General features: G+C 43.0%; 1 protein-coding gene across 4 annotated transcripts in view; it reads right to left on the bottom strand.

The window, feature by feature from the left end:
* Positions 1 to 1,131: 1,131 nt before the first annotated feature.
* PPM1B (protein phosphatase, Mg2+/Mn2+ dependent 1B) overlaps positions 1,132 to 23,765 on the bottom strand; it is a 100,310-nt gene continuing 77,676 nt past the window's right edge. Inside the window, exons 4-6 of one of the 4 annotated variants that reach the window (XM_040351543.1) lie at positions 21,358 to 21,469; positions 17,158 to 17,215; positions 1,132 to 4,327 (exon numbers count right to left, since the gene is read on the bottom strand). In XM_040351543.1, the coding sequence (XP_040207477.1) occupies positions 4,298 to 4,327; positions 17,158 to 17,215; positions 21,358 to 21,469 (200 nt within the window). In that variant the 3' untranslated portion in view covers positions 1,132 to 4,297. Of the gene's footprint in view, positions 4,328 to 12,308; positions 12,576 to 15,182; positions 15,750 to 17,157; positions 17,216 to 21,357; positions 21,470 to 23,765 lie in introns of those variants that run through there. The other 3 variants (XM_040351544.1, XM_040351541.1, XM_040351540.1) reach the window with 3 other exon arrangements.

Here is a 23,765-nt window from a genome sequence, read left to right as displayed (position 1 = left end):
TTATTTCTGACATATTCCCATGTATTCAGCACTTAGGCTCCATTCACACCCAAATATTTTTAGATCATGGCAGAATCGTAGCAAATCGGTCCGTGATCTCAAAATGCACGACAATGGCAAAACTGAGGTTCAGGTGCAATTATCTTCAATGACACCTAAAACGTGAGCGTGAATTTGCCACAATTGGCGCCCGGCAATCGTGGCAAACCGAATCGAGTGAAGCTCGTCACCCAAATAGGGGCAGGAGCTTCTTTTTGGAGAAACGCTTCATGCGCTACCATTCGTCACGAAACAATCATAGCAAAATCCCACCACGTTTTAGGTTCCATTGAAAATAATTGGCATCTGAACCGCCGTTTTATAAATGCAGTCCGATTATGCCATAATCTCAAAATGCCCAGGTGTGAAATTGGAGCCTTACTTCCTGGAGCTGTAAAGCCACGCATGCTGTAAAATGGACTGTGACATTTAGATTCATCAAAAATCATGTAGTCTGCAGATCTACTTCAACGTTATATCTCCAGGCAGGCAGTCCTATTACCACATAGATGAAGGTGGTTAAAGTGGAAGTAAACCCTCCGATCGTTTTCAGCCAAGGAAGTGGCCACCTTGGCCCAATTTTAATCTTCAACTGCCATGATGCTGCCCATGTGATCAGTTAGAACTCCAGCCATTGGATGGTTTGACAGTTTGGTTGAGAACACAGTTACTGTGACAGTTACATTCCCGACACATACCGGGAGTCCAATTGTTTTTTGAAACTGTTAAATCAATGGGTTTACTTACGCTTTAAGAAAAGAGGCAGTAGGACCGCTGTGGGAGTATGCACATGTAAAAACAAGTCCACCTACTTTTCTTTTAGGGACATCCATACATATGCATTGCAGTAATGAGCATTTACCATGTGCTATATGTGCCAATGTCCCATATTAATGGCACCCCAATGCATATATACACATAAGAAATTATTCTAAGTAGATGTGATTACTCTGTGTTGTGCTGTCAAAAAATAGTGCATGAGTGATTGTGTATTTGACAATCTATTCAAAATAAGTAGGCTACTTTAAAGCAGAACTATAGGCAACACTTTCTCATTTTGGATAGAGTAAGGGAGGGTTATAACCTGTCACATTTTTTTTTGCCATTTGTGTCCCATAGGGAAGATTGAACTTCACTTCTCGTCCCAGAGTCAAAACAGGAAGTGAGAAAAAAAAATCCCTGCAAATTAGGAAAATCCCTTGGGCCCCCCTGAGGTCACCAGAACTAGTGCCCCTATTGGAAGATTTCCACTATTTTACTTTTCTGGGGACATTTTCTTTTACTTTCAATGGATTATGGTAAAAAGGGATAAATATAAGGAGGGCGAGTCTCCCCAACGGGGGGGCACAGACGGCAGTAAAAACCAAATGGTTGTTCTAATCGATCTCCACTCTGTCCAAAACAAAAAGGAAACAAAAAAAGGGAAGAGGTTTTGCCTTTAGCTATGCTTTAACACAACAAGCTTCAACTCATGCATACGTTTGAATGGGTCCTTAAACATTGCTTAGGCTTACTAAAAATCTTTAATCAACGCTGCTTAACGTGAACTAAACAAGTGAATTTTTTTCAGGAAGCGGTTCAATGCTTTGGACAATAGTGAAGCAGACTAGTGTCGCAACATAAAATTAAATACCCAGGTTTTTAGGGTTGAGCCCCCATTCCCATATATGCAAATTGGATGAGTTTTTAACCGCATCCAATTCACGACATGTGATAAATGGAGCAAGTGCACATATGTGCGGGCCGGCCTCAGGGCGATTTAAAAAAAATCCTGTACGATTTTCAGTCCAGTACAGGTGCGATTTCAAGTGTCATACACTGTAAAAAATTGCACCTGAACCGGTGAACGAACCCACACCGGACACCATTGAAAAAAAATCTGACTGAAACTGGCCCCGCCCATATGTAACCCCTGCGGCCCTCAGATTCCAGTCCAGTTCGACACGCCTTGTCGGTGGGTCTGCTTTCTGACACTATGCTATATGGGACTTCCGCTCCCTTTTCGCGTAATGTGCTACCAAATAAGGTTCAAACTTGAATTTGGAGTCTAAGGAACACATATTATGAAACATTAGTGTTTCTAAAAGTGAAAGATAGAAACACAAATGCCACAGTACGGTGGATAGGTTTTTAAATGTCTCTTCTGCAATTCCCAAAAAGGTGAGCTAAATGGGGTTCCCCGATCACCAGATAGGAATTTAAATGGCTGCTTCCATCAGAACCTATATGTTCTCATATTCTGAGCAAAAAGGCTCAAAAAGAAAAAAAAGTTACCAGATATTTCTTCTTTAGGTTCACCAACTGCTTGGCGACTAGGCCCTATCGCCACCCTGTATAGGAATTTTTAACTCCTGGCATACACGGCCAGCTGGAGATCAAAGATAACCAGAAAATTGTCTTCATCTCAAAGGAAACCAATCAGGGCACACATGGGTGAGCTGCCAATGCAGATTTTTTTTTTTTTTAAAAGGAGTCCACTTCTGGACATCCTTACTTCGAATCTTGCCAAGTCACTGACCTATAACAAGCATGCGAGTATCACCCAATACACATGCTTGGTGACTTAGGAATAAGTCAATACCATGTAACCTCAGAATCAAAATGTTCAATGGCACACTTCTACAGATTCCCTTTGATTCATGATAAGCTTTAAATAACTGAATGTAGTTTTAATCGCGTCAGGTGCATTCAAAGTCTTAGTTTATTTTCTTAAAAAGTAGCCATAGTCAAAGTACAAATCCTTGCAAATTAAGGGAATCCCTTGGGGAACCCCAGGTCACCAGATCTAGTGTACCAATTGGAAGATCTATTTTCAATTGACAGCCCAAAATTTGGAATTTTCTTTTACGATCAATGATAAACAGACCAGAGAGTGAATCTCCTTAACAGGGTCACAGACTGCAGGAAAAATGGACAAGCATTCTAATCCCTGTGCACTCTATCCGAACCGCAAAAAAGTTTTGCCTTTAGTTATACTTTAGGTTTCCGAAAGCACAGCATATACCCATGTGCAGTCATTCTACGGGTGGCTGTACAAAGCAGCTGTCTCCCAGGTGTGGAAATAAGCCTACAACTCGTGTTGTACAGCCTCATGCAGGCTTGAGGTCTTAAGAAAATGAACTAAGACTTTGCAGAACTTTTTGTTTTCGTGCACCTGGAATGTATTTTGCTGACTTAAAACTCAAAGTCTAATTAGGTTTTAAAGATTTAGCTCAATAAAATAAAATAAAACTTCAGTTTAAAGTAGCCAGTGGTGGGATGAATCACCCAATGGCTTGTCTCTCAGGGATATAAAAGCAACATTTATGGTACAGAAGAAAGATGCCACACATGTTCGAAGAAGCTAGGTGTCCCTCTAATAAAGGCATTAAAGGTTGGGCAGAGCTTGGAACTTGGATCAGAGCTTGGAACTTGGATTATCTTTTATAAGAAAGGCCTATAAAAAATAAAAAAAAAGCCTCTGAGTTCCCAGCTTTGCTTCCCTTCCACAGGCCTTACTTGGTTTCGCACTCACTCCCAGGTCTTTCAAGAAGATGTGACAAGTAAAAATTCATTGAATTGGCATTTTAAAGGCTATGAAGGGATGGTGGCAGAAAATTCTGACATCCCTGAGAGATGCAAGAATCCCTGTGGGTAATTCAGCCCTCGGATAAACATGAAAAGTATCAGTTTTGAGTGGACTGATGATTTAAAAAAAAGTCTACATATTTGGAATTAAAGGGTGGCAGGATGATTTTTCCTTAATATTCAACTAAAAAGTAATCCAGTGGAACAACCAATGCTTTTTTACAAGTAATGTCTCATACAACTACGTGTTTTTACATGCGCTTGTGGAGTTTTAGTTCAGAAGTGCCCTACCTGTTCAAGTACAACTGCATGCACCTCAATACATCTAAACAAACTGCATGAGGCTTATTTCTTCCCAAGCTCTTTAGCACCAAAGGTGCCCGCAAGACGCTGCGCTGCAAGGCCCTCCAGTTTTACCTGTTAAGAGTAATGCTGCTGCACAGGTGACCAAAAATCCTGAGGCTGGCAAAAATACTGCTAAGTGTGACAATGTTATAAAACAAACCGATAAATGGTGCAAAATACTAAATTATTTTTTGTTTTGCCCATTTTTTTTTTTTTTTTTCCTTTTTTTCTTTTTGTACATAGCTGACGCTCCACCACAATCTCTTCCTTGGATTGAAGAGAACCGAGATAAAAGTTTTTTCCCCCTTTTACTCCAGACCAAAAACATATTAGGAGTTTTGAAAGGCTACCATGGGTCTTCTAGATCGCCAGCACCCTACAGGAAAGAAAAAGAAAATATATAACAAAAGCGTGACTAATGGTCTCTGCAGATCGCTGACCCTTGGGTCAGGTATATTTTAGGTGTAAAAAGCAAAATTGAAGTTGACCTGTCATAGGTAGACACAAGAAGATGATTAAATAAGAGCAGTTTTATTTGTTACACCAGCCCAGTGATTTGCATTTACTCTGGAGTATCACAATTGGCTGAAATTTCTAGTCTTGTGGACGGTTTTATGCCAAAGCTGGACAAATCCCTGGAGACTCTTGTTCTGTGGCTGCTATTTTGAGAGGTCGCAGCACTCTCTTGGTGCTTGAACATAGCTATAAAAAACATGCAAATTAAAGTCCAACTGAAATCTCCCCTAAAAATAAATAAAATTAACTCAAGATACAGCCAGTTACTTGTGAAGATTAGGTTCATTGGCAATGGAGCTTCTTTTGGAAGAACTATATACTTCTGTAGAACCTATTGAACAGCACCAAGATTACCATCGTCCCCAGAGAGCATTATTGGTAAACCATCACAAATGGGAAAAAAATGGGGACGTGAGGAGTTCTAACCATTTGTGTTTTACTGATACAGTGAATGCGTCTTGTAATTAATGACTCTTCCTTAACCACTTCAATACCAAGCACTCCCCCCCCCCCCTTTACGCCCAGACCAATTTTCAATGCCGTCGCTTTTTAAATCACAATTGCGCAGTCATGCTACACTGTAACCATGTTTATCTTTCTGTTGGTGGTATTTGATCACTTCTGGGGTGTTTTTTTTTGTTTTGTTTTTTTAGCAAAAAAATAAAGAACGAAAATTTAATTTTGTAAAAATACGTTTCCTCATTCACTGATGGCCAGAAATAAGGTGGCACAGATGATGGGCACTAATAAGCAACACTGGCAGGCATTAGTGTTTAGTGATAATTGGCATCCCTGGTGGTCCTTGTGGCATCCTCAGTCAGCGCAGACCTCCCCTCCCCGTCAGAGTAGCCAATCGGCTCTCCTCTACTCACGTCCGTCAAACACGATAGAGGGAAAAGCCAAATACACGATTTACACAGTGATCAGCTGTGTCCAAAGAACCTCCTTCAGAAGCTCTTTACCTAGATCAGAGTTGCGCGTGTCAGACTGACACCACAACAGCGATTGCCGCACTGCGCTCCCCCCGCGTTTATCCTGAAAGACGTCATATGACCTCCAGCCAGGATAAGAGAAACACTGCACGACCGTCATTTTTGCTTTAGGCCAGGAAGTGGTTAAAGTGGATGTAAACCCGAATCATGAAATTTGAGCTGGGCACATATATCTGCAGTGTTTTCTTCTCGTTCTTCAAAGCACAATGCCCCATAGCTCTCTCCTGCTCCATTCTTCTGTTATCAACCTGATAACTCCTGACAATTTATCTGACAACGGAGATAAAAGCAGTCTGAGTTTTGTGTTGGGGAGGGTGCAATAAATAGATTAGCAGAGTGCTAAACAATTTAAACCAACAGATCTGCAAGTCTCTACCTATGAGGAGCGGGGGGGGTTGACGATGGGTGTGTGCGCCTTTCCTCCAATCAGCTGTATGCCCAGGCTTCACTGCAGTGACAGATCTACATGTAAAACTGATGTAGGAGGATTTGTTTCATCTCCGTTTATGGACACTTACCTGTCCAGGGCGCCTGCGATGCCAGCACCCAAAACCGATCTCTCCCTCGGCTCTCGGATGGTGCTGCCGCCACCATCTTTAGTAAAGTAATCATGAAGTAAACCCCTGTGGCTTCACTTCCTGGTTTCCTACTGCATATGCGCAAGTCACACAATCCAAATAGTCTCTGCCGTCTTCTGGGACCTGTGCCTCTCTCAGAAGAGAGCAGAGGAGGCATCTGCTCCCCCCTCCAAGGTGCCAAATGTGACACTGGGGGGAGGAATCCAGACAGTGGAAGTTCCATTTTTGGGTGGAACTACGCTTTAAAATGAAGTCCTCCAGTGGCGTCCAGTCACCGCTGAGAAGGCTGACACACTGTCCCATTCTTTTTTTTCTAGGATCGTGGGCTCCCCGCACTGTGAGTGGCAGAGCCGCGACGACATCTACTCCACCTCAGTTCTGGCAAGGATCTCTGAACTTCCGGCATGGCAAGTCAGCGGCTGCATGTAGTGCGAATATCTGCTAAACTGTGCAGGTTTAGGAGATATTAATTTTACCTACAGGTAAGCCTTATTATAGGTAATAAAAAAAAAAACACAGCAGGGCTTACAACAGCTTTAACTCTCCCTAAAGCCACGATAGTCTAAACATGTCAGAAAACTTACTTGGAGACCAGCATGAGCAGAGGGATTATTTTAAATGTTACGTTTGTTATATGTGAATTTATAAAATAAGGAACACAAATGTGTAATTTTTAATTCATATATTAGTTTAATACCCTTTTAACCACTTAAGACCCGGACCAAAATGCAGGTAAAAGACCAGGCCCTTTTTGCGAGTCGGCACTGCGTCGCTTTAACTGACAATTGCACGGTCGTGCGACATGGCTTCCAAACCAAATTGGCGTGTTTTTTCCCCACAAATAGAGCTTTCTATTTGATCACCTCTGCGGTTTTCCATTGTCATTTTCACAGCAAAAAATGCATTGTTTATTGTGAAATGACAGTTGCAGTTTGAAAGTTAAGCACAAGGGGGTGCTGAAGGGGTTATGTGTTGCCTGAAGTGTGTTTAGAACTGTAGGGGGGTGTGGCTGTAGGTCTGACGTCATTGTGTGTTCCCTAATATAGGGACGCACAATCGATGACAGCGCCAGTGAAGAACGGGAAGCCGTGTTAACACGCGGCTCTACCCGTTCTTCAGCTCCGGGGACTGTATCGGCGATCAGGTCCGCGAGTCGCGCGGCCGAGGTCACAGACCGGGTCGCGGGCGCACGCCCGCGACCCACCGCTGGGCTATATACAATCACGTACATGATTATGCCCAGCGGTGCCATTCTGCCAACATATATCGTCGTTAGGCAGTCCTTAAGTGGTTAAATACCTTAATACAAAGCCACAATATAATAACATTGCAACAGTAAAAGAATCTCTGTGATCACATTGGGCTCCAAGTTCTCCAACATGTTTCACCTACCTTGGCTTTTCAGGGAGTATTCCAAGAAGCATTCACTGATCAGTAAAACAGTTACAAAGACATACAGTATAACCTTGGATTACAAGCATAATCCATTCCAGGAGAATGTTTGTAATCCAAAGCACTCGCATATCAAAGCGCGTTTCCCCAGGTTAATTAGATCCTGTCTACATTGGCCCTGATATGTGTATGTACGAGTTAGGGAGCTTGGAGTGTAAGCTCCTTGAGGGCAGGCACTCATGTAAATGTGCAATATATGAAGTGCTGTGTAAATGGACTGCTATAAATTCATATTGTGAATTGATTTTATGGAAAACATTTTTAATTCATACATTAGTTTCTTTGCACCTTTAATTTGTGATGGTTTACCAATAATTATTTTGGAACAAATCAACGTGTCTAAAGTATTCAGCAGAAAAGAAAGTCTAAAAAGCAGTAAAAACACCCTTTCAAAGCTCTCCAATCAGCAGGGATTGTGAGCCGAGGTAGGACCTCCCAACATTAATGCAGAGCCTACTGAAGACAGACTGCTACATAGATGGCAGCATCCTTCGGCAGATTACGGCTGGGGACCGGCCACTTAGTTTTACTGGCTCTGGAAGCCTTTTGGAACAAACAGAATGGAGCCAATATGGAGTTCATTTATGTAATTTTAGAGCAGAAACTTTGGACATGCCACAGACATATGAAGCCAACAATGCCCAGCCTGCTGAAGAGACATGGCAGAAGAGTGGAAGTTTGCTGGAAAGGGCAGTAAACTGGTTCACTGGGCTAGCAAAATATTTCATAAATAAATCAGTGTTAAAATGCAGAGCACAGATTACCATACTTGACATCAATTAAAATACCACACCCTTAAAATGAGCGTCCAGCTACGTGCATTGAGGTTTTAAGATTCCATCATGTGTGTGGTAACAAGACATAGGGCAGACTATTCAATGATAAATCATAGTAAATCAGAAAAAAAAAAATCACAGTACAGCATACATAGAAAAGAGTTCTTGGTGCAATTTCAGAAATGTTCTCACTGCTGTTTTTCTGAGAAAATACTAGTGCATCCCCGTGGTTCTTTTCTGATGTTCTTCTGTCTACTACTGTAGGGCTGCATAGAGAGGGACACTCAAAGCTTTCCTTTAGGTTGTCCTACTCTGCACAACAACATCTTTGGTCCATTTATGTCCGTTTTTTTTTCTCGTTTCAGCCAAAATAGAAAGGTCAACAGTCAAAACTCAGCCAGATGGATAAAAACCGCCCCCAAAAAAACAAAACCCCCCCAAGGCTACCTTTGAATGGCTAAGCAGCATTCAGCCTAGGGCCGAAACAACTAATCGACAACTAATCGATTATGAAAATTGTAATAGATTCATTTCATAATCGATTAATGAGCCAGTAACATAATGGGGTTAAAAAAACTAAAATTAGCCCTTTATAGTACAAAAAAGGCAAATCACTAATGTAAATATTACTTTCACTGTCCCACAGTAAAAAAAAATGAACCCCTTACAGTAGCGATTTGCTCTTTGTACTTATGTTTTTTTTTTAACCCCATTATGTTACTAAACATCTCAGGCCTAGGTTCACACCTCTGCGTTTTGGCAGAATCACACTACAGTTCATTTACATGTTTTCCTATGGGACACGTTCACATCCATGATTTTTTTTCAGCTGATGTGCATTTGGAAAGGGCAAGGAGTTTTTAACGCCAAACGGTGCCATTTTGTTTTTTGTTCAATATACTTCAATGGAGAAGCTGCAGAAAAGCATGTAATGTGTAATTTGTGTTTTGTAATCTGCCCAACAACAAATTGGCCCAAAAAATAAAATAAACATTTTTTTTTTTTTTTTAAGGCCATTATCCAATTAATCGATTAATCGAAATAATAATCGACCAACTAATCGATTATGAAAATAATCGTTAGTTGCAGCCTTAATTCAGCCTGACTCAAGTTTGTTCTGGCAGCAGACATTCCCGTACTGCTGCCAAAATACAAGGATGCTACACAGTTTATACAGTGCTGACAGCAGCCATATTAACTGGCCTTTTTATTTAAAACCTGCGAGACCCAAAACTATTTTAAGTGAAACGTAAACCTTGAGTTTAGCTAAAAAAATAAAACACACCATGTAGTGTATTCCTAAAATGTTGGCCTTCTACCTCACATATGAAGAAAATATTTAAAGCGATTATAAAAAAGGATTTTTTTTTTTTTAAATAAAGTTATACTAGCCTGCTCTGGCCAACTGTTTTGCATAGAGCAGCCCTTAACCTCATCTGGGATCCCCTGGCGGCACCCCTAGCCATTCCTCCCTGCCAAGTGATCCCCATAGCAAGCAGCTTGTGGTGGGGGGAGGTACTTGTGCATGCCAGCTCTGGAGAGGGGGAAGGGGGCTCCGTTCTCATGCCCATGGCTGGATTGAGACTGGATGCAGGTAAGTATTTAGAGGGGGTGACGGGGAAGCCGCTTGCAGAAGATTTTACCTTAAAAAGTGGAGGTTCCCCCTAAAAAAAAAAATTCTAACAATACATTCGGAAGACTGCTAACAATACGACCGGCGCATACTGCGCGTCACGACTTTCCGACAGAAGCCGAACTTCATTGCGCAGGCGCCGTATAGAGTCGGCTCTATACGGCGCCTACGCAGCGACGTTCGGAAAGTCGTGACGTCACGTATGAGTCGGTCGGAGGAACGTCAATCAACTAGGAACGCCCAGCCCCACAAGAATCATACCCGCAAGCCGAGGGATGAAACGGCGATATCGAGGTATGTACGAAAAAAAAAAAAAAAAAAAAAAAAAGCCAGCCTACCCACAGTGTAATCAGTCTTCCGAATGTATTGTTAGAATTTTTTTTTAGGGGGAACCTCCACTTTAATGCAGATAATGCATCAAGGTAAAAGAACCTTCTGCCTGTGCATCATTTTTTTGAATAAGCTTAAAGTGGTTCTAGAGAAAAATGTGCAGCAATCTAATGTGAACACAATTTGCTCAACTAAAGCTGGAGAACAAGATGGCTTCTACGTGTTTAATAAAGGTCAGTGGATGCTTTTCTTAAATAATCCTGTTAAGTGCCTGTATGCAACTGACAAATCTTGCAAAAAGCAAACTAGTTACCCAACATATTCCATATATACACAGACACACAGAAAATTGAACAGCCATTACATCATACAAAGCAGACGCATTGATACAGATCTATACACATCGTAGCTTGCATTCTCATAAAAGAGGAGGGCAGTGCATGTGTTCCAAACACTGGAGCTTTTATTAAGCATTGATAAAGTTTACACTGCAGTTTGCATTTATTACAAAGCACCATCTAAAGAAAAAACAGGGAAAATATACATTCATTCAAACAGCTAAAACAAAAAAAGTAAAATCTCAAACAATTAACCACATAAATGTCATCAAAACAACCCCAAAAAGGAAAAAATGTAAAGGACAGTTGTAGTTCACTGGCATTTGTGCTTGTCCCTATGCTAACACACCCAGCTTGATGCAGTATGGCCTGCAACATCTCAGTTCTAGGTCTAGGCTGGCCATATGTATATATTATACAATTTTTCTTTAGGTCTGACCTCATATGGTTTTGTTAAATCTAAACTTTTTCAATTTGTACGCAATCAGGCAGGCCCTTGCACTATATTAGTTGAAGTTAAAACTAAAAAGGAAATTGAAGAAAAGTTTGTACAATGTATGGCCAGCTTTACTCTGTGCCTTGCCATGAATAAGCCACATCTGGCCACCACTAGCGGGGTATTGTTTTGGAAGGAGAGACCAAAACTGCCTTGAAGTACACTCCAGACTTGCCTTGGGCTTGTTTTCTGTACTGAAATAGCTCAAAGATTTCACTGCAAGCTAAACTGACTGTGTGCATTAGAAGCCACCCCATTGCCTGGCTGCAGGACATCCAGCATCTCGAACTTTCCTTTTGTGCCATCATGACCCCTCATTTATTGGGCTTTGTTTTTTTAATCATGGAGGCTCCGTATCACAAGTGGGTGTTTTTTACCCTAGGACAGTCTACATGCAAATGCAGCCCGCCTTGGAATATGCACTGCTCAAGATAGACCTGCACCCATCAAGGCATTCCGATTTCCCCCCCCCCCCCCCCCCAAGAGAAAGCCCACAGTTTGCATCATGATTGAGGGCTCAAGAGGTTTACAGAGGCAATGTGTTGAGGTTTTCAAGCAGTCATGTACAGCAGTGGTCATCAACCCCATCTTCAGGGCCCACCAACAGGCCAGGTTTGCAAGATAACTGAAATACATCAGATGATAGCATTTTCTGCTCAGTAATAGCAGTATTCTAGTCTGCATCTCCCCAAGGTAATACATAAAACCTGGCCTGTTAGTGAGCCCCAAGGACATGGTTGATGACCACCGATGTACGGCACCCTCTCACCAACAAATTATGATGGTAACCAGCAGGGTGCAGCACATACTATTCAGAAAACAGCACACCCTGCCTCTGTACTCTTACCCCTCAGGTAAAAAAAACAAACACACGAGCAGTGGGACAGCCCTTGGGAGGTGTCATGCAAATATCAAAATGCCTAGAGACAGTTATGACTCCCTGGGCAGGCTGCAGTTGCATGTAGACTGCAACAGGCAACGTCCATGTATGATCTTGCATCTCCATAATTAAAAGAACCAAAATCTAATGAATGGGCAGGCCAGGGATAGACGATGGTTAGATGCCGAATGTCCTCCAGCTAAATAATTAGGTGGGCTCTACCCAACTTTCTGCACTTTGAGAAGCTCAGTGTGCGGCGACAAGAGTAAGCAATTTCAGTACAGCAAGGCAAGGCTGGAGTTCAACTTTAGGCTGCTAGCAGGCTTTAGTAGTAAAGACTAAACAAAGCCTGCTAGCAAGCTTGTGAAAAAAAAAAAAAAAAAAAAAAAAAAAAAAGTTACAACCATCACTCATTTATATCTGTTTAAAACACCCAAACTGGAGCTCAATGTTGCTTTCGAATATTCAAAAATCCTGTCTGAAGCTTGCTGTACACACTGCCCTTTTACAAGCTGAAGCCCATGTATACAAGGCCTTACTGCAGAGCCTCCTCTTGGTAATACTGTGGATTGTAAAATAGTTCAAGCAAACAGCGGGCTAAGGAAATGTGGTATGGAGATCTTCTCAGCGTTACTAAAACAAAGGGATAAGAATCATGTTGGAGATTTGGGTACACATTGAAAAGCCCTTTAATTATAAAATGTATTAGTGCATATCTACACATTGCCACCACAGCAATCAATAGGATGTGACAATTGCAATACAGTACTACTGAACAGTTTATAAAAACCTCACACAGCTTTTATAGAATAAAAACTAGTTATAAAATACTGAATTCAAATTATACAAAATGTAGGATCTAAAAACCCCAAAACTTTCATTTGTCAATAAGATAAGTAGAAATGTCAGGAGTCTAAAATGCAGGATTAAATGTAAAACAGCCAGTATTTTTTTTTTATAAATTCGATAAGTAATGGCAAAAGCTCAAGAGTAACGCTGTCATTTCCTATGAGGAAAAGGGAACTGAATTCTGACACACAAGACTTGCTGTTCAGAATTGCCTTTGACAGCTGCAGCACAAAAATGCCCCGTACTAGATTGCCAGACTAACTGCTTGATCGTGAGAAGCAAAAGGTCAAAGCCCAGATGATCAGCCCACCCAAAAAAAGGAGTAAAAAGATTAGAAAAGGGAAGTGTATAAATCACCCCCATGGTTTTATTTAGGTGTGTGACCCCACCCCCCCCCCCCGGTTTGTTTTCCCATCACTGGTGGCGGCCCAATTTTGGACTTCTAGAAAGCGCAGCAGTAGCGAGTCACTTGCATAGACCAAGGTCTATGGAGGTGAAAGAAAGGCAAAGATTTTCTGGGGATCATAACAGGTGTCAAACTGCGACCTCCAGCCTTTGGGAGTCATGCTTGCAACTCCCAGCCTTGCAATGGCCACATGGGACTTGTACTTTCACAACAGTTTTAGGGCTGTAGTTTTTACACCTTGCTAGTGGATTGTTCAAGGGATACAAAAAGGCTGCGTTTCTCAAACAGGGTCTCGCCACAAATCAAAAATGGTGGATGTATACCACCCAATGATGTGTTCAATGCATGCCGACAGACAATACCGCCAGCACGCATTGCTACCCGATGCCTCCTCTGTAGTTCCAGCTCCTGTGAACTCAGGAGGTGCCAGGAGTACTGCACAGAGCAGGCGCTTAAGAGAAGTATGTGTTTACTTTTTTTTTGATTAATACTTACCTTGGTGGATGGAGCAGCAGACCAATGCTCCATCCATCTCCCGCCATCTCTGTGCTGAGAACCGAGCCACCGAACATCGGCGATGGCTCAGTTTTCACAGATCCGAGAGGAAAGCTGCTGACTGTCAGCGTCTTTCCTCTCTGCTCCTCCACGCTCATTGGAGTGCGGAGCCATGGAGGGGCGGGGAAAGGCCATCTCAGCGGCTCGCAGAGACTGGCATCAATCAGGGCAGCTGTCAAATACCAACTTGGAGGTCGTGAAGACACGCTGCCCCGACTAATGGCAGTGTCGTCAGTAGAGTGTGGACTTCAGACCACTCTCCTCTGAAAATGGGTCACAGAAGTGCAAAACAAATTGCACTCCTGTGACCCTTAGGAGAAGCCCAGCCTAAAAAGCTCATGCTGAAATTCTTCAAGGGGGAGTTGTTGCTTGATATGGCAGCCTTGATCAAACTGACAGGGAGCACTGTGTCTAAGTCAGCAGTCAATACAGACTGGGGGGTTGAGCAGAGGGAGCACATGGCTAAAGCAGGATGCGACACCCAGTGTATGGCAGCAGTGTTACAGACTGCAGACAGGAGAGCACACAGTTGGGAGACTGAATGTAGCAGTTGGTGAGACCATATTCACTTTAGGTTATGCCATAACTAGACAAAGCTATTATGATTTCACCCCCTGCTATATTCCATCTCAGCCAGCCACATGCCCCCTGCATTCAGCATTGCCATGCACCGATGTTGCCCCCCTGCTACATACATCCGCAAGCTCCCACTATCTGCCCCCCCCCCCCCCCCCCCAATGTCTGTATTCACCGCTGCCATACACAGGATGCAACGTCCTGATCCAACCAGATGTCCCCACTCTGCACTCCTCTTGATGCCACCCTTTGAGCACACCTGTGTTATGGATTTGCAGAGTGGTGCAGGAAAGCATACTGTCGTTTTTACTGCACTGTTCCCAACAGGTCCGCTTCTTCGGTCTATACCAGGCCCTTATATGTGATATCACTTGTGATCGACAAGAGGAGGGCTAACTGGGGATCAAGGGGAAATGGCATGCCGCGCTGCAATACAACGGCAGCTTTCCTGCGCTGCTCTGCATTTGTCGGTTAATTGCCGTTATATCTACAGATCCTTGAACAGATTTAATGTTCCGTGAGCTGAAGATCAACTTTATTTTTTTTCGGGTTCTGAGATCTCAAACCTTTTCACCAAGAGCTCCCAAAAAAAAAAAAAAAAAAAAGTTGAGAAACCTTGTTCTAAGGTCATAAGCATTTAGGCTTAGGCCCTGTACACACGTCCGAGAAACTCGACGGGCAAAACACATAGTTTTGCTCGTCGAGTTCCTTGTGAAGCCGCCGAGGATCTCGGCGAGCCAAGTTTCCTCAATGACTAACGAGAAAATAGAGAACATGTTCTCTATTTGGCTCAACGAGTTCCTCGTCCAAAAGTGTACACGACCGGGTTTCTCGGCAGAATACGGCTCCGATCAAGTTTCTGGCTGAATTCTGCCAAGAAACTCAGTCGTGTGTACGTGGCCTTAGACGTCAGCCTGAAACAGAAGTTGGTGCTGTGTGATGCAACTGCCTGCACAAGCGGTGAATTTTTGCACTAGTAATAATTGTTCCCCTATATTGTTCTACTGTGTACTTCCAGACCCCCCTCTTTGTGACAAAAAACATGCAGTTTTGGGTAGACTGACCATCCAAATCCTAATCAAGGGTCTTAAATTCCACTTTTACATACATCACCTACACCCAACACCCAGGTGGGTACAAGAGAAAATTAAAAGTCATGCATTTCACACTTCTGAGGGTTTATCCGCTGGTGTGTGGGTTTGGTTTCCGGGTACCGCTTCAGTTTCCACACGGTCACCAGAAGAAGAAGAAGATGGTGTTGATCCAGCAGCGGACTCTTCGCCCTGCATTTTAACTAGCCTGTAACTACAAAGCATCTCCTCCAGGAGTTGGCGGTAGTTCCCCCTATGATTAATTCTCAGCTCCCTGAGAGCTTCCACCATTTTTCCATGCGCTGCATTTTCCTCTGATCCAGTGGGGTCCTTGTTTAAGATTCAAGACCCCAGTGTCAGTACGTAAAACAAGAGTCATTCTAAACATGCCACATACAAAAATATACGTCTGCATTACAGCAATGAAAGAATGGCTGTTACTTTTACAGAAGGAACACATTTTAAGACTGGCGTTCTAAAATGATTGCCCGTCGCAGACAAGACTCTAAACCGCTTTATTTGGCTACGCAAAGTAGATGCTCTAACCCACAGGTGTCAAAAACAAGGCCCACAGGCCAAATCCGGCCCTCCAGGCCATTTCATGTGGCCCTCGCACTTCTGCAGCGGCAGGAGAGCTCCAGCCCTCCTCTAGACCCTTACTTTCTGCTTTTAAGCAATGCAACCAGCTTCTTCCCAGCACCAGCAAAAGGAAAGGGGAGGTGCAATGTGATGCAAGGAAGAGTGTAGGACTCGCCTTCTAATGGTGGGGTGGCTCTTGACATTTAATGTAAGGGGAGGGGGGTGCACTGGACATCTAATCTTACAGATAGAACCGGCCCTTTTAAGGGCAAATCAATGCTGATGAGGCCCACAATGAAGTCGAGTTTGATACCCCTGCTCTACCACCAGTCTGACAACCACATGGGTCAAGGTAGACCTGGATTTAAGTAACTGAAATGCACCTATAAAGACTATTTGATTGCAAAAAAAGACACCAAAACGTTTAAGTGATCACATATGGAACTGTCCCAAGACTCATGATGAATAAATGAAGCTAAAGTGCAAAAGAAGGTTATTACTATAGTAGACTGAATTACACTGTGTGGTGGGCTTGTCATACGATAAAAGTTTCTTTGCACATGTTCAGTTTGGGAAGCTTGATGTGTGTGCGCATTAAAAGTAAAGATTTTTTAAGTACCAGACTTAACATAAATGAAGGAAACGAGTTAGGATAGAAATATTGGCGCTGCCACTGGCTATTTTAAATAAATCTTCTCTGGGACTAGGTCCCTTATTGAGCCAATGACCTGGAGTAAGAATGCAATGATAAGTGTGTTTGGACAAAATGCACACTTATTCGGGATCAGTGATGCCCCAAGCAGCCTTGAATTAAGTCTGCAGTGGTAACTTTCATATTTATATCCAGACAATTTCCAACAGTTATGCGTAACCAGCTTACAATATGGCTGAACATAGTTCAGAGAAAAAAAAATACCATCTGGAGCACACCCATTATAACCATTTGATGTGCACCAGACCACATCTCCTAGATTGGACCGACTAGCTTCCATACTGTATATTAGTCAGCCTTTGCAGTATTTCAGGAAATCACTTCAGTGGATTGTGAACAGCACTACCAATGCGCAATAACGCCGTTATATTAGGCCGACATTAGCATGGTTCTAATAAAGATGTAGCATTACAAATAAAATAAAAAAACCTATGCATGAAAACTTACCCCATCATTGTCTCTATGTGGATTCAACCTATTATAAACATCTTCGATAACACTGCGTCTGCAAAAAAAAAAAAAAAAAAACACAAGTTACCAGTTTAGGATTAACTAAATGTTTAGCATTTAATATTGGCATGTATACGGTGACAGGCAATGGAGTCTCTGAATGATGGAATACAAGTTGAGCAATCTCACAAGACAAAAAGGCCATTTTGAAGATTTAAGAGATACCAATGTACAGTAATCAGCATAAAAAAATTAGTACACCAACAGATTTTCAGAAAAACTCTACTTTACTTCCTTTATCAACATTTTCTATGGGTCACAATACCCCAAATGCAGGCCATTGATTGCAACCAAGTTTTGTTAGTTAATTTGCACGCATAAAAGTATTTCCTAACAAATTCATGCAAGACCATGATGCAAAAATGAATCCACCAATGAAAATCTTAGAAGCAAAGCTAAATTTGGACAACAAAATGCCAATTAACCACTTCAGCCCTGGACCATATTGCTGCTCAATGACCGGGCACCTTTTTGCGATTCAGCACTGCGTCGCTTTAACTAACAATTGCGCAGTCGAGCGACGTGGCTCCCAAACAAAATTGGCGTCCTTTCTTTCCCCATGAATAGAGCTTTCTTTTGGTGGTATTTGATCACCTCTGTGGTTCTTATTTAATGCGCTACAAACAAAAATAGAGCGACAATTTTGAAATATATATATTTTTTTTTTTTTAACTTTTTGCTGTAATAAATATCCCCAAAAACATATAAAAAACATTTTTTCCCTCAGTTTAGGCCGATACGTATTCTACATATTTTTTGTAAAAAAACAAAAACGCAATAAGCCATTGATTTGCGCAAAAGTTCTAGCGTCTACAAAATAGGGCATAGTTTTATGGCCTTTTTATTAATATTTTTTTTTTTACTAGTAATGGCGGCAATCAGCGATTTTTATCGGTACTGCGATCTTATGGCGGACACATTTTTGGGACCATTGGCATTTTTATAGCGATCAGTGCTATAAAAATGCATTGATTACTATAAAAATGCCACTGGCAGGGAAGGAGTCAACACTAGGGGGCAAGGAAGGGGACAAGTATGTTCCCTGGGTGTGTTCTAACTAAGGGGGGGGTGGGACTGACTTGGGGAAATGACAGATCGCTGTTCATACATTTTATGAACAATCAGGCATTTCTCCCCCTGACAGGACCGGGAGCCGTGTACACACACACAGCTCCCGGTTCTAGCTCTGTAACGAGCGATCGCGGGTGCCCGGCGGTGATCCCGCCCGCCGGGGCACACACGGCGGGACCGAGGCCGATTCGCGAGATGACGTAATTACGTGATCTCGTGCAGCCGAGCCAACCTGCCGTCGTAAAGCTGCGGCGGCTGGTCGGCAAGCGGTTAAGAATTCAACTACAGGAGAGTCAAATCATTAATTATAAACAGGTGTGCGGCAGACGACTATAAAAGGGTGTTAAAGAAAACCCCTCCCCATTTCATGCTGTCAGCAATGGCACCACATGGAAAAGAAATGTCACAAGGCCCAAGAAAGAAGATCAGCAAAGCTGTCAGAATTCTGCAGCAAAATTGACACAAAAAAAAAAAAAAAGAAGAACTGCAACCATCTCACAGGCATCCAGGGAAGTTTACAGGGGCATCTTCTGAGAAGGGTTGAAGAAAGTCACCATGCAATTTCACTGCAGTTATCTAAAGTAGAAACTGGGGTGATTGTTCCCCATGACATAATACAGCGTACACTGCAGAGGAATGACAAGCATGAGTGTTTGTCCATGAAGGAGGCCTCTCCTAAAGCCCATGCACAAAAAAGCCTGCCTCGAATTTGCCAGGGCCTGTGTTGAAAGACTACTGGTACTCTGGAGTAGGGGTGCAACTGATCAAAAAAACTCACAGATCGGATCGATCCTCGGATCAGGAGTCACGGATCGGATCATTTTTCGGATCAGCAAAAAAAAAAAAAAAAAAAAAAAAAAACACTAAACCTTGTTACACCCAACAGAGTTTTAGATTCAGTTTTCAACACAAAATGTAGCTTATGTGCTTAAAGCGGATCTCCACTCTAAAGTGGAGTCCCGCTGATCGGAACCCTCCCCCCCTCCGGTGTCACATTTGACACCTTTCAGGGGGGTGCAGATACCCGTCTACAGACAGGTATCTGCACCCACTTCCGGCCCTACGATACGGGCAAAGGACGGGTTTTTTCCTTCCTTCCCGTCCCCCGTTGTATGCTGGGAACACTCGGCTCCCAGCACACAGCGGGAGCCAATCGGCGGGCGCAGCGCGACTCGCGCATGCGCCGTAGGGAACCGGGCAGTGAAGCCGGAGCGCTTCACTTCCTGGTTCCCTCACCGAGGATGGAGGGGGGAGCAGCAGGGTGATGAGCGATCGGCTCGTCATCTGCTGCGATCGGCGCTGGACTCCAGGACAGGTAAGTGTCCTTATATTAAAAGTCAGCAGCTGCAGTATTTGTAGCTGCTGGCTTTTAATATATTTTTCCCGTGGCACATCCGCTTTAAATACAGTATATGTAAATCTGACAGACTGTTTACATGTTAAATTTTAAAAGCCGCAGCAAACCTTACATGTTTGCTAATGTGACAGAACACCTGATTTTCAAACATGTAAGGTTTGCTGCGGCTTTTAAAATTTAACATGTAAACAGTCTGACAGATTTACATATACTGTATTTAAGCACCGATTGGCTACTGATGGCTGAACGAAGCACTAACCCCCTAGCAACCAATCAAAACTCACCCATTGCCCTCCAGTCCGCTTCGGTGAGTTTGTGTGACCAGCTGCTGTCAGGCAACAACTGCTGACAACACTGAGTCCCCGTTCTTTATAGCAGCGCTCACTGTTCCCCTCAAGCTCCACGCGTTCATCCCGATTCCTAGAGCGCCGCCAAGACAGGCAGCCAATCAGGGCAGCCTTCCAATCAGAGAGGGCGCTCATCACACGGGCCAATCAGGTGCAGAGACGGGACATCCCATCCAACCACAGCCGATCTGTGATTGGTTGGGGTGGAGCAAGATGGCCGCTGCTCGGGAGCTAGGCCGAAGCCGGGTACTTTGCTACGGCCGAGGCTCCGGAGCGCCGATCCGAACGGGGTGACCCGTTTGGATCGGTGACGATCTGTTGCACCCCTAATCTGGAGTGATGAGACCAAGATCAAAAGATTTTTGAAACTGATGGAATAAATATATATATATATATATATATATTATATCCTACAGTGAAGCATGGTGGTGGCAGTGTCCTGTGGAGCTACACAAGTGGTGTTGGGGAGCTGAATTTTATTGACAGTATCATGAATTCACAGATGTACTGCTCTACATTGAAAAAATATATAAAGTCCATTTTTCAGTATTTGATCTTGAAGCCCATGTTGTACATCTCACACCCCTACCTCTTAAAGGGGTTGTAAAGAGTTTTTTCTTCACCTTAATGCATCCCATGCATTAAAAAGGTGAAAAACACCTTGCACTCTCGGGCCCCCCAGTTTTACTTACCTGAGCCACGAAACCCCTGGGCGCGATCCCGCAATGGTTTCCCCCAGCTCTTCATTGGAAATAGATAGCAGCACAGCCATTGGCTCCCGCTGCTGTCATCAAATAAATGACGCGGCACGCCGAGTAATACACTTGGCGGCTATGGCCACCACTATATCACACGGGAGCGCGCCGACAACAGGGGGGTTGGCTCTTGCAGGGAGAAGCAGAGAAACCTGCCAAGGGACCCCAGAAGACGAGGATCGGGGGTCACTCTGTGCAAAACGAACTGCCCAGTGGAAGTTTTTTTATTTATTTTTTAACACACAACCCCTTTCAAGGTTATATTAAAAACTCCCCTCCTCGCTTTCAGTGGACCCTTACTTGAAGACGCCCTACCTCCAGCTTCTGTCTTTCATTGCCCCCATGACCACCATCAGTTCCCTTTGTAAGAACTGATAGCATGTGTGCATAAATAAGAACATGCAAAAATAAAAGACAGCACTTCACCTAGTTAGTTCTACAATGTAGTGCATTGTAAAGATCCAATGGTTATTTTTTTTTTATTCAACACAATGAAAAAACAAAAAAAAAGGCATCAATTTAATTCTGGAGTTCAGTTGTAAACCCAACCCTTTAAATAGGCACATCCTCATAGAATGTTCTATTAATACCACATTCAGCCACTCACTTTCCAGCTAATCCACCTCCAGGTGGTAAATTTGGAATATTCTCCGCTGACAGGATGCGCATTACATGAGTGAGATCTGGCATTCCTTCCTCCCCGGCAGTTGTCATGATTTCTACAAGGGAGAAAGAGTAACAATTTTTATTTTGGCAACAATGAAACAAACCAGACGCATAGCAACTTGTGTGTTGCTATAAATACAGAGCTTTATGTAAACTTATATCACCGTGAAGCACACCAACTATGCTAATAGCATGTCATGTTATTCTAGGGAAGGATGAACTAGGATACTCCGTGTATATACCGACAAAACCTCACAAGATGGCATACCTTCAAAAATGTCAACAAACTATACATATACAATGCAGATAGACGTTTCTGGTAAGAGTAAAAAAGGTGTAAAACTTGTTCTGCGATTAACCAACCAGGTCTACTTCAATTTTTAGTCTCACATGACATGACCAAAAAAAAATAAAAAAATTCAACCTCAACTGACTAAACATGACTGAACGCCAAGATATGTGGCTCCAAAGATACTGAAAGAAAAAAAAAAGTGTTCATTTCAATTGTATTTAAAAGCATACAAGAACTTGTATTGCAACATTTGGCACCTTATTTGGGGGGGTACCAGGTTTCGACAAGCTCCCCCTCCCACTGCCAATCAGAAACAAAGTTCGCCTGCCCGCCGCACCCCCCACCACAGGTCCCAGAAGACTACGGGACTAGTCACAAGGCACAGCACGGCTCGCACTGTAGGAAACCGCCTGAGAAGCTGCATGGAAGATGCAAGGACATTGCTGAATCCCTGGACAGGCAAAGTGTCCTTGTATAAAAAGTCAGACTGGAGCTCCTCCAACTTTGCTACAGAGCCAATGGGTGACAAGCAATGAGGTGCAGAAAAATGCACACCAAATTCTTGTGCAATAGTCCAGAGCACACCTGAAGGCTCCCTATGCTGTCCATTTTTTTTGAATAGGGCTAGTGGGAGTCTATATGGCGTTGGTCTCTCTTTTTTCACATATCTTTGCCTTGGACTCCCTTTTGGAATAGCGGTGTACGTTTAGCAAATTGGGCTTTGCCCCAGGATTGCTGGGACTATTTCTGTTGTGGCTGGTTGCTGACCAGAAAGTGGAATTGATTAATCATCATCCACCCCCTATGGTTTGGAGCCCTTATAGGTGAAGGATCCCTCTTAGGCATTGGATGCGTCATCCGGTCCGGCCACGTTAATTGGTGTTGGGGCACCCAAGCCTCCCTGGGGATAATCCAGGCACTCCTTGCCTAGAAGAGGAAAAGTTTCTGTTCAATTTCCCTGAAGAAGGATGTAATTTTGAAACAAACATTTGAAACGCGTTGGAAACAACCATCTGTGTCCTTAGCTTGGTCCTGGGGCACATGATGATCTACAGTACTCATTCTAGATTGATATTTTTACAGTATATTTTGATATGTCATTATGATATTTAGTATGTCTACCAATTTTTGTAATAAAACTAGTATTTTTTATGACCTTAGTTGTCATTCATAATTGTGGTTGCCCGGAAAATACCACCTTTTTCAGAGGTATTTAATTTTTCAGGGCTATAGGTGGTAATCCCAAAAGCCTACAAATTAGCATGTCCCTTGTCTCAGAGGCAATGGAAATAAAACCTACCCAACTGGGACCCTTTTGATCAATTGGTAAAGTGTCCCATATCACACATCTTCCTTGGAAAGGCACTTGTAGGCAGCTTCAGCTGTCTAAGCTTCTAGTCATAAGTTTTCTAGATTGTAAGCTCCAACGAGCAGGACCCTCTGTATTGATTTGTATTGCAAGTGTACTGTCTGTCCCCATGTTGCAAAGCGCTGCGCAAACTTGGCGCTATACAAATTCTGTAAAATAAGTTACTGTACATAACAGATTGGAGCCATTCGGCCTCATGACATGTTATATGGCATCTACACAGAGCAGAAGGCAACTGCTATTAATTGTTCCCCAACCACAGGGTCATGTTGGTTCTTTGCCCTAACCCATGTAGCTGCGATTTGACATACTGAAATTGCAGCAAGAGCAGGTGGCAGGACTGGGCCTGCAAGATTAAAAGACTTTAGGGGCATCTCAAATGTTTCACCTGCAGAATCTTTGGAAGGAGAAACATCTTCAATGGTCTAGTGAGATTTTTGTTTAGGACAGATTACGTCATCAACTACAAGAACAGCCCACTTTACTGAATTCTATCTCGCGGAAAACAAATTTACAAAGATTTGGTGGATGAGCGAGTTCGGGGTACAGAAACTTGACTGGCACGCAGAGTCCTGATCTCAAGCTTATAGAACACCTTTGGGATGAATTTGAGCAGAGACTGAGCCAGGCCTTCTAGTCCACATCAGTGCCTGACCTCGCAAATGCGCTTTTGGAAGAATGGTCAAAC

This window comes from Rana temporaria, chromosome 4, assembly GCF_905171775.1.
Source record: "Rana temporaria chromosome 4, aRanTem1.1, whole genome shotgun sequence".
Taxonomy (NCBI): domain Eukaryota; kingdom Metazoa; phylum Chordata; class Amphibia; order Anura; family Ranidae; genus Rana; species Rana temporaria.
Note: the sequence above shows the minus strand (reverse complement) of the source record. Positions and strands in the feature narration are given on the sequence as shown.